The 14542-nt window shown below is 37.2% G+C and overlaps 2 protein-coding genes across 3 annotated transcripts; both read right to left on the bottom strand.

The window, feature by feature from the left end:
- Nucleotides 1–262: 262 nt before the first annotated feature.
- ZEU1 (P-loop containing nucleoside triphosphate hydrolases superfamily protein) lies at nucleotides 263–2158 on the bottom strand. 2 transcript variants are annotated; one of them, XM_087332096.1, is made up of 4 exons: nucleotides 1746–2158; nucleotides 974–1088; nucleotides 826–885; nucleotides 263–670 (listed from the first exon to the last, which is right to left on the bottom strand). In XM_087332096.1, the coding sequence occupies exons 1-4, from the start codon at nucleotides 2072–2074 to the stop codon at nucleotides 443–445; spliced, it is 732 nt and encodes a 243-aa protein (XP_087188222.1). In that variant the 5' UTR covers nucleotides 2075–2158; the 3' UTR covers nucleotides 263–442. The 2 variants fall into 2 exon arrangements, with proteins under 2 accessions (XP_087188222.1, XP_087188231.1); XM_087332105.1 differs by having other exon boundaries at nucleotides 974–1085; nucleotides 1746–2157.
- A 2459-nt stretch (nucleotides 2159–4617) lies between these two features.
- Nucleotides 4618–14070, bottom strand: LOC147869698 (paired amphipathic helix protein Sin3-like 3). The gene is made up of 23 exons (XM_087332084.1): nucleotides 13926–14070; nucleotides 13690–13824; nucleotides 12910–13093; nucleotides 12652–12750; nucleotides 12059–12241; nucleotides 11676–11979; nucleotides 11459–11592; nucleotides 11214–11289; nucleotides 11084–11113; nucleotides 10713–10987; nucleotides 10452–10606; nucleotides 10227–10354; nucleotides 9884–10138; nucleotides 8461–9063; nucleotides 8342–8382; nucleotides 7566–8234; nucleotides 7338–7438; nucleotides 7123–7261; nucleotides 6854–7006; nucleotides 6609–6769; nucleotides 6022–6133; nucleotides 5797–5918; nucleotides 4618–5400 (listed from the first exon to the last, which is right to left on the bottom strand). The coding sequence occupies exons 1-22, from the start codon at nucleotides 14009–14011 to the stop codon at nucleotides 5805–5807; spliced, it is 4137 nt and encodes a 1378-aa protein (XP_087188210.1). The 5' UTR covers nucleotides 14012–14070; the 3' UTR covers nucleotides 4618–5400; nucleotides 5797–5804.
- Between the last annotated feature and the right edge of the window lie 472 nt (nucleotides 14071–14542).

Raw genomic sequence — 14542 nt, 5'->3', positions numbered from 1 at the left:
GTGATATTTCTTCTCATGGCTGAAGTTCATCAGTATCTATACACCCAACACATGAAGACACGATGACAAAGAAGTACCTGACTCTTCATTTCCAATATATTTCCGTAACCATCACAGATCTAACTGACATGTACCCACAACCCTTTTCATGAAATCTAAGAAAAAGGGAAGCTTGATACCAAAAATGTAACTGAATACCAAATTAGCACTCAAAAAATAAACTTGTAAACAGAAGACAATCTATATGATAGGAAGGGCTTGGAAGTATAACACTCCAGTTCAGTAAAGTACTCTTATGCGCAATGAAATGTTTGCCATGTTAACAAAGCATGGTTGAACAAGGGGAACAAATTGCCTATCTGTATTCATCCCCTTTGGAGGTTCAATGGTATTTACATTCTGTTTTTGTCTGCACAGTATCCTACCATAATGAAAGTATGCCTCATGAACTGGACTCCCATAGATGTTTAAGCTCCTTTCCATTCTTGCACTTGGAAATAACTTTCAATGAAGCTTCTCGTATCATTTCTTGAACTTCTGCAATTGACTTTGATGCATCGATGTCCAGCCATGTTGGATCTTGCAAAAGCCTATATTGTTTAGCTACTTCCACCTGAAAATCCAGTTTTTCGTATCTTTCAGCACCATAGCCACCACGTTCTGCTGCTACCTGAATGAGTTTGTCAAAAGGATGTAAACATGTGATGTGGTATATTGTAAACATGTGATAAGATACAATGTAAACCATTATGAGGCAGATTGAAGACATCATGTAATAAATTGTCAACATATGGTATGATAAATTGTAAGCATATGGTATGATACCTGGGCTGGTATGTTTAGGTAGAGAACTAAGTCAGGTGCAGGCAAGCCTGTTTCAGGCGCCTGTTGAGAGTTCAAATTACTAGTTAAGAGCAAGTTATTTGTTTCAGAATAAAGTTAGTGTAAAAAACTTCAAACAAAAACTACAAACCTTACACCAATTCAAATCGAGACCTTTTGCAGCAGAAAAAGCAACACCTGAAAAAGAGTACCTATCCACAATGAGTGTTGTTCCTCCTTTCAGTTTGCTTTCCATTAAAGATCTGCTTTTGTCATATCAACACAGCAAAAGAAATTTCAGAACTTCGAATAAATTTGCTTTAATACTTTGCATATTTAGTTCTACCAGCTTCTAGAGATACCTTTTGTAAATAAACCTTACAAATTATTTATAGCCTTAACAGGATCATAGAAGTTAAAATTTTGAAGTTAATTATTCCCGAAAAGATCAAACAATTTGATATGTTTAGCCCTATGTTGGTTCTGACCATTTGTGTATTATGCAGTCCAATCATTTTATCTCGATATTACTAATTGATTGAACTCCATAATATACAAATGATGACACTCAAAATAGGGCCAAGCTTATCAATCTGCATCCATCATCCTCTCTCACATGGTCTACCATACGTTCAAGGAGCTGATTCGTAAACCCTACGTCTTCTTACATGCATCAGATGCCCATATCAGCAAAAAAATATTACGCCCTCTAATGGGAATTCAGAAAAAAGGGATCGTTAAGATCATTTATCTCATTTTGAGAATCTGAACGGAAAAAACGAAAGAGTGAGAAACAAATCAGAGACACAGACACACATAGAGGCTCTTCATATTCATCGGATGAATAAAATGAGCAACTTGAGGAAATAAAGACTGCTGCAAGAGACATTCAGAGAGATGGTAGATTATTGATAAATTCCTACCTCTTCTCCCATCGATTAGCAGAGAAAAGCAAGTGGACAGTATTATCATCAAGCTCAGCTGTAGTAGAGAGGTAAGCAGAGATCATGTTTCCTATAGCCGTAGAACGATCAGGGAAACGCCACGATTCTACAGGGATCCCGCTATTACTCAGGAAACTGGCGAGCTGTAAAGATTGGGAGCTCTTTCCACTCCGATCCAGGCCTTCCAAGACGATCAAGGCTCCTCTCTTCTCCGTGCTTACAGAAACAGACGAAGGAGGAGGAGTGAGGCTTCCCATCCTGGCGACTGGAGCTCTGAGAGGAGGTGTGCGTTGCAACAACAACAACATACGAGAGCGACAGAGGAGAGAGGAGGGAGGGAAGAAGAAGAAGAAGGCCAGAGAGAGAGAGAGCTCTGCGAGGCTCGTTTCCTCCTATTTTCATGTTCTGAAGCAGGCGGGAAATCCATCGAGAGAGACAGAGACAGAGAGTAGATCTCTCGATGAATTACAGAGAAGTGAGAAGGTGTCGACCGGATTCGAACCGAAGACGTGAGATTAACATTCCAACGACTTACCACTACGGTAAGCTCCACCCAAATGTTGAGATTTTTTGAACATAATTATTTGCAGACTATGCCTTCGCTGATGCTACAAGAACTACCTTCAAGTTTCCCATAATTGAATTGAGTTCCCAAATAAGATAAATAAGTGTCATAGTAATATAAAGCAGAAATTTAGGGAGCTCCCGTTGCTTCACCATAATTTGCTTAGACAAGAATAATGTCATTTTGTTCCGGAAAGCGGTTGATGTAAAGAAGAGGGCTAGGTCCCCTCGTAGAAGATGAGATCAAATGTAATGGTCTCGTGTCAATTTACTATGTAGTTTTCACTGCAGTAGCTACCATTTGACCAACCTCAAACTTCGTTGTCATGAGAGCACTAAGTTAAATTGTGATATATTTTGAGCATTTATATTACTAAACACTTTTGTCAATAAGCCACCATGAAGATCCAATCCTAGTTTTTCCATGTTGTCATTGCTCTAAGGTTATGTCCCTATACACATACCTTTCAAGAGGTTTAATCTTCGAACAACCATATGATAATCCAAATTTAACAAAGTCAATTCCCCTCAGAATTTTATGACTCCGTTAAATCCATTTCATGCCTAGTCTTGACTCTTTCTTCCAAGAGCACAAACACTCATATTAATGCATGACCTCACTACATGTAAGATATCAACACAGACACATATGTACTTCTTGATTCTAGTTGGGAGGTTGTATGACCAAAGCTTGTCATAGAAGCACCTTGAGGACCTAAGGCACCCTTTTGTCCAAGCGAAGGAAGTCATCTACAAAGTGGTTGGAATATCGAAGAATGTGTAGAGTTTGTGGAAGGCTTGTTAAGTATGGAACGTGGTGCCAAGCTACTATTGGCCTCTTGGATTCTAGTGGAACTTTCAAGATAGATAGGAGCTGGAATATTGTCAGGTAGTACTCGAGTGAACAAATTCATACATCCTCTTGAAGCCCCCAAGTTCATCATAGATGTCATTAGGCACCAAATGGAACTAAGTGAGAATCACCTAGAGACTATCCTTGAACATGTATAATTGCAAAAACACTCATAAGGGCTATTAGGTGATATGGGAATGAGCCATTGTACTCGCATGGAATGTTGTTGGAGAAAAGCTCATGTATTTGATTGATGGATGGATGTCATCTTGTTGTAGTCATCAAATATACACGGTCTATTATTGGAGCCTAGTAAGCAATTCCAATGTGCTTGCCTAGCATTTGTAGTCCTCTATATTGTCATTGTAAGTTTGGACTATGTATGTTTATCTCCTTTATTGACGACTCTCTCAAACTTTGTACCTTGCAAAAGGACAATTATCAACACAACTTGTTGAGATATCTAAGGATTAACAAGGTTTATACTATCCAATGGCTTTAACAATCTTTGTCACCCAAGAGGATGGTATGGCACATTGAGCAAAATTCTACCCCGAACCTCTACATTTTTACCTCTTACCTATGACTTCTTCTATGTATGCATTGTATAGTCCTAGAATCACCATGAAAAGCAAATTGAGAAACCAACAATAACTCAACATGGCACCACACATTGCACACTTCGACAAAACATAACCCAAAAGAAAGAAATCATTGAGACTTGAAAAAGAGAACAAATTACACTAACAAATATTTACAATTGACTTTCTCTCCTAATTCACTCATATATATCTCATCAACACTTGCACCATTCATGCAACTTATATTGCCTCATGCAAGGTCAATATTCTACTTGGGCAATTATATAGTCAATCAATAAATTACATGATAAAATGCATGAAGCATTTGAGGAGTTACATGGATCATTTGAGGCCATTATCTATCAAAGCTTAATTGGCTAAGAATAAGGACAAAGTGCTTAGATGAAACTCAATGCAAACATGACATAGTAATCCACATCAAAATGTGAACAAACAAAAACTTATGATACCTTAACTTAAGAGACAAATTTATAATCCACATCGAAATGTGGAATGAGGCTTAACCAATGATATTTCCAGCTAACTACATGTGCATCAAGCTATGTTGAACATCCTCATTCATCTAGCCAAACAAACAAAGAATCAAAGATACAAATATGTGTTCCAAGTCTTGATCAATAGTTTTAATGTTACATTATTTTGACCTTTTACAAGATAGTGCCAGCGCATTATGTAAACGAAGCCATCAAAAGCAGATTTTATATTCTAATATTTAATGTAATTGATAAAAAAATTCTAAATATGATGGCTTTATTATTTTGAATTTGTTTCAAGAGTCTTACACGTACTTATTCACCAAGTTGAACTTATCTTTGAAAACCATGCGCATACATACGTACAACCAATGATAACCATACTAAATGTTACAATCATGCCGATGTTAGTGTGATTCTCATCTATAATCAGCTCGCGTCTCATACAATTCAAACTCTGATAAAAAATAGTTGAAACATGGTCCCAACTTTAGAAATGGAACACAAATAGTTAGCTCATCCAAAAAAGCTAGGGTTTAGTGTTGTAAATACATCTGTCAAGACCTTTGTTACAAATACTTTGATCAGCTTGCATTTCTTCAGCTTCCGTTTACAAGATGAGCTTTAAAGCCACTTTGTGCTGATCCCTTGGTTCCAATTTGTCATGGCTTCCAAAGAGACCTTTAGACCTTAAGAAGAAATGTCTTCCTCCCAAGTAAAATAGTACAATTGGCATACATATATTGCTATCGCATCATACATAAGGTCAATTCAAATGCTGTATGAATCTTCTGAATTCGGCACGTGAATAATGCCATCAAAATACACAGGGAACAAGCTTTCTCAGCTTTAAGGCCAATAGGTATATGAGCATTTGTGTTCAGCTTCAATTGATATATGTGTGAACTTCTCTGGCATTCAAGTGGATGAGAAATCTGACTAGTAATTACAATCTTCGACGACGACGCTAGTATCCATTGATGTCAGAAACCATGCTTCCCCATGTGCACCATAAATCTTTATCTTTCAATAGGAAAGATAATGTCAAAAACACAATCCTGCTACATTAAGGGGAACAGCTATGGAAATTGTCCTTTCTCATGTACAAGTATCCGGAATTTGTCTAGTGCACTTGAGTTTCGCTATATGAAGAAAAGAGCACAGAATGTCATAACAAAAATAGCAAAAGACTATTAAAAGAGCTGAAAAATAAATAAATGGTATGAACAGCTGAAATAATTCTTTTAAAAGAAAGAGGGAAAAGAAACTGAAGTCATACAAATAATGAGACTGAAAAATCAATTATTCATACATGTGATCAGAATTAAGTTAGTTATTTTTTAGATAACAAAACACCTGATCTAAAAAGCTGAACAGATCTTTCAAAAAAGAAGACGAAAGATATTTCCTCTAAAAGAAATCAAATCCCCAAAATTAATGAGATTAAAAATGCTGGGCCTCAAAAGTCAATCAGATCAATGCTTCATACAAGTTATGATACCATGAATGATATATAATTAAAATTACAAATTTGTTACCTGTTGCTTTACGACACACTACTAAGCCATTGATTGAACTTTTGAAATCTCCAGTCCCTGGAGGCTTTCCGTTTCCTGTTTTTACGGAAGAAAATATCCCTTGTATCCAATACATAAGAGACCTTCAAAACATCAAAGCATCGAAAGCCACAGTATTAAAAGGAATATTAAAAGGAATTCATTCATCACAAAGAAATCAATCTAAAATTGTGATAGGAAATTAACCTTTGAAGTATTGCAAGATATCTTGTACTCCAGACCATTTGCAATAATCACATTTTTCATAGCCCTAGTGAACGCAGCATGTTCACCTTCTTTGGTGTAATAATGCTTATTCCTATAAAACTCATCATCCATCAACGTCATACAAAAGTCAGCAAACATGCATCAAGGTAAGATTCTAACTTAAAAGGTAGGAAAAATGTTCAATGTTTCCGGCCAGTTTCTCCTAATTGAATGCATAGTTTACAACTGAGAAGACTTTTTATCGAAAACAATACAAAAAAATCTTGATTATCATACAAAAAAAGGATATACTAAAATAAACACCCCACAATAATTACAATTTACTTGTGGGGACACACTTAGGCATGCAAACTTAAATGAAAACACTAAGATTTTAGAAAAAACATAATTATAATTTGATGTAGGTAGAGAAAGGCACATAGAAATTAAATTTAGCCATTAGCTGCTCTTCTATAAGCGAGTCATGTAGGTTAGACAATGTTCAGAGAAGCAACCAAAATTATGGAGTGAATGTGGCAATAGAAGCTAAACCTTTACTAACAAGATGAGATTTGAAAAGAACATACCTTGCAAGGAATATACGATCTGTGTTCGCTGTATTTGCAGCTTCATATAAGAAAGTATCCAAGTATTTTGAAAACTTATGGTCAATGGCATTTGCACTCAGCTCTAGTTTTTCAGGGCTTCTATCCTCCATAAGCTGAATACACAATTGTGATTTTGAAGTCTGGAAAAAATACAAGATCATCAAGTTTCTGCAGGTTGGATGTTAAAATAAACTTATACCCTCGCACAATTGTGTAAATCTTACATGCTCAAATTTGTAAATGTTATCATCGTGCAGTACTACACATGCGTTCGCGTAGTAAACATCATCCATAAAGCTTCCAGACAAACGAGATTTTTCATATAAATGTAAAGAAAGAAGTTTGTTTGCTGTCTCATCAGATACTGCTGCTTGAAGCTGCAAATAGAATAATGAAACACCTTCTTAGACCAGAGGTTATTAACAAGATACCAAAGAAAAAATCGACTAGCCATAAAATATCCAGATGTAGCTAAAGCATGAAGCTAAACTACCTGTTTAACTAGTTTGTAAATCAGTTTGTCCAAGGTAAAGAGCACATATGACTGTGTTCCAATTATAGATCTGCAGTCATCCTCAAATTTGACATTGTCCGCTGATCCATCTAAAAGATCGTATAAGACTCTCATGAATCTATAAATCCCAAGAACAAAGTCAGTTTAATTCCCAATAAGCAGACAAACATCCGCTCATATAAGTCTCTACTCACTTTTCATACAAGTCTGGAGTTGTGAGACCTTTGGACGGCTTCCATTTTTGTTCAGCTGCCTTTGCATTGGTCTTTGCAGAAAGAATCCGCTCATAGAGTGTCTGAAATAAACAAGTTCATAGAAAACACAACCAACACAAACAAAGAAATGCATTTTAAATAAAAATGCCCCAGATTTATCATATTTCCCAGAAGAGGTTTGATACAATCTTGATGGATTGGCAATACCTGATGGAGCCTGAAAAGAACATACAATGTATCATTTCCATAGAAAACTCTACTGTCTCTACCAAATGCTGACTTTGCAGCAGCAGAAGGGTCATGAGCTGTTAAAGGCATGCATGATAGCAATAGTCTATCCCAAGATGTCAAAGAGATCTCATTTCCTTGACCATCATGTGCATCAGCCACAACTTCCGCCTCACCCTCACTTTCATTCTCTCCTTCCTGTTGCTCGTCCTCATCCTCTTCATCTTCACGGTCTTCAGGTGAGTCATCTCCATCTCCTGACTCTGTTCCTGAAACATCCTCACCAGGATCTGAAGCATTTTCACTATCTTCACCTGTTTTCTGTGCACTCTCCTCTTCATCATCAACATCTGCACAATGCTCACCTTCCGCTTCACCATCATATTCCATATCTTCATCTTCACCTCCCTGATTTCCTAATACATGATTAGACACATTGTTACCAAATACTTTCTCTGCTTGTGTAGAATCACCACTTGCATTGTTTGGATGTCTTTCCTCTGCTTCGGGAGACGGTGATAGTTCACCTTCTTCCCTTTCTAGTCTACCTGTCGAACAATCTAATGGAAGATCACCATAAGAAGATTTCAACCCATCAGCATCAATTTTTGATTCTGCCGTTTCATTCTCTCTTCTTGCTTCAGTTCCCTACATGCAGGAAGGCACGTAAATTGAATCAAAGAAAAGCAGTACCAGCTATGTTTTGCTGGAAACAATTATAGAATTATTTAGCTCAAAACTTAAGGAAATAGAACCTTTTCCACCAAGGAGTCACAAATACTTGTCTGCACTCCACCTGAAAATTGAAACAGTATTAGCACTTCAAGTAAACATCATGTCAAATGTAAAATAAATGTGGACACCATCTATTTACCTAATGAAATTTGGGAAGGCAGTGTAGGTTCAGCACTTCTTTCAACAGCATCGGAATGTTCTGGTAGAACTAAAATATTTGCAGGACATCTGGATCCAGGATTCTCTGTCTTAGGATCCAAAATAGGCTTATTTGTTGCAGTTCTCACAAATTTTCCTGATTCAGGTTTACTTAATGTTGGATCATCTTCTGCAGGAGATGCATTATGCCTTGAATTTTGAGGTTTTTTCTCTGTAGTTCTTCCATTTGCAGCATTTGAAAGACTTCCAATGTTGCCATGCTCATTATTTTTCACAACAGAGGGCTTCACTTTCACAACCTCCTCAGTATCTTCTGTACCTTGAGGTCGTGTTGGTACACCAAAAAATGGCTCAAGGAAAGTTGTCCACAACCGCATTATCTTGTCAGACTGTTCCATACTTGAACAAATCTCATCAGCTGAATATTTTATGATCTGGTATAAATCATCATAGATGCCCTTATCATGATATTCAAAACTCAAGTCAGGACTGCGGGGACTGGCACTTCCTACTGAAAGTGAAAGAATTGCATCGTCATCCCTCTGCTTCCTCCCACTGATTTCTTTAATTTCAGCCAATAATGCTGCACAACAACAGTTAAAAGGGTTACAGCCGCAGGACATTATTGAACAAGAGCTACATGAATTATGAATACACTATTTTCACAAAGCTTTGCAGAAAATCAGTGAAGTGAGATTTCAATGTGTAACATTAACCTGGCATAAAAACTATTTTTCTCACCAAATGCTCAGAAATGTATCGTAACCATTTTTAAAGCAGTTTGTTTCTATATCCTATTAATATCTCCTTTTATTGAAGACAGAGATATGGCAAAATATTAACCAACATCTCCTATAGTGGTAGTGCAACAAATTTAAAGCACCTATATTTAAGAAAGCCCAATCTTTATAATGTACATCAGATTGACACCATAATCTCAAAGAGCCATGACCCAAACGTTTCTCTCCATTAAGACATTTGCATTGACGATCTTTAACAACACTCAAAGAGGACCCAGGTCCTAGAACTGGTTAACTTACTATTTCCTACACAATGTAACTTTCTTATTGTACAACATAGCCAAAGAACAATTTCAACAATTTGAAGCAAAACTGTACAGAAAATACAGAAATTCTTGTAAAGAATATGCATTCCAATCCTTGACCCTATTAATTTTTTGTTTTCAGTGAAAAATACCATTAGTATACTGTACGAGCAAACATAGTTAAGAGTATAAACATGGGGATTAACCGAAAGTATAGCAGGACCAGAAGGTGCTGTGTATGAACATGCATTACTTGCACAGAAATAAGAAACCTACTACCAAGTTTATTAGTTCAGTTGGTCATTTTCAAAGTGCAGATTGACCATTGGCAAAGCTTATAGAATTTAACAAGAGTTACCTTTCGTACTCAGACTCTTCTTATCTTGCTGTTTGAAGTAGAAACTGCGGTGATCTAATGATTTGTGGTAGTTTTTAGCATAGACTTCTGCCCAGACTTTGTTCATGTCTGATCGACATTTTGACCATTCTTCCTGCTTCTGTTTAAGGCGATTGAGAATAACAGGCAGAGCTACAGACACATTCTTACGGAGAAGATCAATTACATCAAGCCCATGGTCTCCATATATTCGTTCAATACACCTGAAGTGTATCGCTGTACAATGTATTAAACTGTTAATTAGTCCTGCTACCATTCAGGGTATCTCAAATGACAAGTTCCAAATATATAAGCTACTTGTTACCTTTTAAATAGTCGCCCATTTGAACCTGGGAATCTTGTTTAACATTCACTTCCTGTAACTTCTGCAAAAATTCTTCCATTCTCTGTGTTGTCACAGCGGTGGTTTCCAGCAGCATATCAAGTTCGAATCTGCCATGGGGGAAGTCATACTCCATTATAATATTTCTAGAGCCACATGCCAGTTTCTGCATATAATGTTTACAGCGTCATACACAAACCACAATACCTGTCATCTTCACATCGGAAGAGGCTCTCTTCATATTGATTTTTCCGCATATGCTTGAAAGAGTAATCTTCACTTCCAGAAGTGACAGATACCCACTTGTCATTTAGCACAGAATGTGCCCATTTTGACCGTAGACTTGCTACTGGCTTTGGATACTGGTAACATTTGAAAGCACAGTCTTTGTTAGAAAGCATTAATAATTCTGACTTGATGACAGAAAATCCCACATTGTGAGGATGGAAATAGATATGGATTACTCACACTTTTTGGCAATAGCCTGTAGCTGGGGGTGCATCGCTCACAGTTAGAAAGATCGAGTTCATTTATTGGCTTTGCCCAATACTTGTCTTTATTTGGGGCAAATGATGGTTTTTGGTTTAGGGCATCCCTTCCAAGATGGGATGAAAATTTGTCTTTCTCTCTGTCTTTTTCTGAGTCTTTTTTTCTCTCCACTACATCCTTGTCTTTTTCTCTTTCTCTATCTTTGTCCCCGTCTTTCTCTGATTTTGGTTTTATAAGAGGCCCATCATTAAGCTCTGTTTAATATAAAAAAATCCAAACTCATTTCAGAACAAGCAATGTTTTTTTAAGTAAACAGAATATGTCAAATGAGCGACATAATTGTCACTTACTTTTGCTGATGGTGTTAGCAAGAAAACCCTCTGCATACACAAAAGTAAGTAGAAACATTGTAAGGTACATGCCAGGTAATCAATCATATGAATAGCCAGACTATACAACCATCTTGCACATTTCTCATACCATTGCTCTCACAGAAAGTCAAGAACTCGTTAAAACCTTCTATAAGGTCTGGAGAATTAGCCAATAGATCTCCAACCTGCAAATACCATTAACAACTTACTAAATTATCTACCCACAAGAAAAATGTAATTGTTCATCTCCTCAAACATTTTAATAGCACAAATTGAGCATCTTGTTTACACAAGATGAGTTCACTACCATAGTTGTTAAGCATGTCAGCAATTGTGGATTGGAAGGAATCGTACCAAATTATGCAGGTCTTTCCGACCAATAATTTCCTCTGTATACATATTGATGCATTTCAAAAATTCTTGATAAGTCTCAGGATTTCCCAACCTGGCCTTCACCCGTTCAAAAAACCCAAGTTTCTTTTGTAAAACTGTAGCGCCACAAACAGCCAGAAGTTAGATGAGCCATTTCTCGTGTGATAAGGAGTCAACAAGGATTTCTGATAACACATACGTTTAGGAATTTTCTTTTCGTCAACGAACCGACCACTAGCTTCACCTCTTTCACCAAACTGAGTTTGCCTTCGGATCAGTTCATCAGCTCTTCGAGCTGATTTGCGCTTATTCGAAGGATGCTGCATTCCAGTTGAATCTTGCTCATCCTCTGAATCATTCTCCTCTTGTTCCCTTTCTTCCTTCATTTCTCTTTCTTTCTTTCTTTGGTCCTTCTCAATCCTACTATTATGATCATGATTCTCATGGCCAGTATGCTTCTCCAAGCTACGATCATGATCATGTGTAGTAGAGACCCTTTCCCTCTGATACAAACTCAGAATTCTTGAGACCCTTATAACTTGGAATTAGAAAGCAAAAAAACAACAGATGAGCAGACGCTACCTTGCCCAACTTGTCTGATTGGTGTGTCAGTTTGGAAACAGGCCAAGAGTACCCTTTGTCATCTCGGCGTGGCATGGAGTTTCCAGAGGCTTTCGAAAGTGGATTGACCACACCACTAGTATCTGGAAGGAAATAAGTGAATTCTTCAAGTAGATCGTGATGCTCCCTAAAAAGTGCTGCAACCTGCAGTGCATGTCCACAAATTTATTTTGAAGTTTACCCTTGAAATTGAAACTTAAACAACAGTAACTGGGCACAAACTGAAACAAATTGTCATACATGAATATACATAGTACACACGAACTAAATTACGTGGAGCATATAAATAGCTAGACAACCAACAAAATGACCCCTTTGGGGTAGATACATAAACATTTGCCCATAGATGTTATGTACTGAGGATGGAGGGTATCAAGTTGGCGAGTAATTTTACCACCCAACAAAATTATTCATGACATACACATAGTGTGACATTCAGACATAAAGTTGCCTAAAGATATGATGATTGAGCATGTACACAGCTCAAGGACACCAAGTCTCCATGCAAATATGCTAACATGCAACTTATACATACATAAACAATAATGTCACACCTCTTGATAAACATCGCCGATGGTTTTGTTCCCTTTTCTGTACATATTCAGAATTTCAAGGAATGACTTGTACGTATGCTCATTGTGTTTAAACCTTGTCTGTAAAAATAGAGCTTTGAGGTGTCATGGATCCAAAAATACCAAAATGATATCTCAAAACATAAAAAAAGAATCTCAAATGAATCTTCTGAAAAGTGACCAATTCAAGAAAGATAAAAAAAATGTAATAAGCCACAACACACTCATAGGATCGCTTACCTTGATCTTGTTGACATAACTGATAGCCTGGTCAAACTCAACCGGTTGCTTCTTAATCAGTTCATCTTCGGGAGGCATAGTAATCTCATAACCCTTTGGAAGGAATGTATTGAATCCAAGGATGAGGTCTCGATGACCCTTGAAGAGTTCCTTCACCCTTGAAATAACTCCCGAAGTATTGATTCTGACAATCATTAATACTTTTGCTTAATAATATAGATATAAAGACTCCTATACAGACAAAGATTCACATAGATTAAAAAGCCTTGTGTGCAAATAAAGCCTCAGATACATTCAGAAATCAAAAGTAAATGATCACTCTCAAGTTCCGGTTTTGATGATGTCACTACCATTTTTTCTTAGATATGTGCTGATAAAGCCTCGTTTACATATATACATGTAAAGCTTTAAATCAATATATACAGGTAAAGCAACATACAAAGATCAATCTTACATGCCTCAAATACAGATAAATCATCACACCCTTTTACACAACTAAAGCTCACATACAGGTGCTATATACACATAAATCCTCGCATACATAAAATTTCAAATTCATATGCAACTAAAATACTTGTATACATATACAAAACAGTCATACAGAAACGAATTACATTATAAAGCTTCACGTACATATAAATCCTCGCATAAAAATAAGCTACCATATAGAATAAAGCTTTGCATATAGAGAAAGTTACACATACAGTCACAAATAAAAAAGAACAACAAAGACGTGGACACAGGCACTGAAAGAAGAAAAGAATGAGAGAATCCCCCTACCTCTGTGCTTTGAAATCCTTCATCACTTCCAGGAATTCATCATATTTCCCCTTCTTATCCTTGAACATGTCTTTTACTGCCTTGAGGTAGGAGAGAGCATCATCGGTGGTGAGCCGCTGAGGCTGCTGATTAGACCTGTACATATATGGTAGCTTAGATCTATCTGTAGATTCAGCACGAAGCCATGGATTGATCAACGAGAAAGAGAGGATGAAAGGAGGGAAGTAAAAGCTTACGTTTCTGCACGCGCTGATGATGAAGAAGCTCGTTTAGACTGTGGGCCTGGGGCGGCAGAAGAGTTGTCTTCTCGGCTTCGCTTCATTGCACGCACTGTCGCTCGCTCCTCCTCCCCCCCCTCCCCCCCCCCTCTCTCTCTCTCTCTCTCTCTCTCTCTCTTGCTGTTGCTGTTGTTGACGGAAGGAGGGAGAGGAGGAGGAGGAGGAGGAGGAGGTAGTTAAACGAGAGTGTATGTGAGAAGTAAGCCCCCCCAGAAAAAAAGGGTTAAATTTTCCTCCTCCTCGTGCCTCGTACTCGTACTCTTACTCTTTCTCTTTCTCTTATCATCATGCACATTATGATAAACTACATGTTATACATGCTATTATGTGTATGTGTATGTGTATGTGTATGTGTATGTGTATGCGTATGTGTATGCACATTATGATAAACTACATGTTATACATGCTATTATGTGTATGTGTATGTGTATGTGTATGTGTATGTGTATGTGTATGCGTATGTGTATGCACATTATGATAAACTACATGTTATACATGCTATTATGTGTATGTGTATGTGTATGTGTATGCGTATGCATATTTGTATGTGTATGTGTATGTGTATGTGTATGTGT

The sequence above is a fragment of the Azolla caroliniana genome, unplaced genomic scaffold (assembly GCF_043228905.1).
Source record: "Azolla caroliniana isolate FFs.n. ecotype wild unplaced genomic scaffold, voAzoCaro1.0.p SCAF_1, whole genome shotgun sequence".
NCBI lineage: Eukaryota > Viridiplantae > Streptophyta > Polypodiopsida > Salviniales > Salviniaceae > Azolla > Azolla caroliniana.
The sequence above is the reverse complement of the archived record's forward strand: the minus strand, read 5'-3'. Positions and strand labels throughout refer to the sequence as shown.

Bases quoted from the DNA above. Each gene is read 5' to 3' on its own strand.
- ZEU1 (XM_087332096.1), bottom strand. From the start codon at position 2,074: ATGTTGTTGTTGTTGCAACGCACACCTCCTCTCAGAGCTCCAGTCGCC. The intron at 1,089-1,745 runs GTAGGAATTTAT...ATATGACAAAAG, and splicing joins GCTAATCGATGGGAGAAGAG to CAGATCTTTAATGGAAAGCA. The intron at 671-825 runs GTATCATACCAT...AAACTCATTCAG, and splicing joins ACCTAAACATACCAGCCCAG to GTAGCAGCAGAACGTGGTGG.
- LOC147869698 (XM_087332084.1), bottom strand. From the start codon at position 14,011: ATGAAGCGAAGCCGAGAAGACAACTCTTCTGCCGCCCCAGGCCCACAG. The intron at 13,094-13,689 runs GTAGGGGGATTC...AATGATTGTCAG, and splicing joins AAGGATTTCAAAGCACAGAG to AATCAATACTTCGGGAGTTA. The intron at 11,290-11,458 runs GTACGATTCCTT...TGGTATTTGCAG, and splicing joins GGAAAGACCTGCATAATTTG to GTTGGAGATCTATTGGCTAA.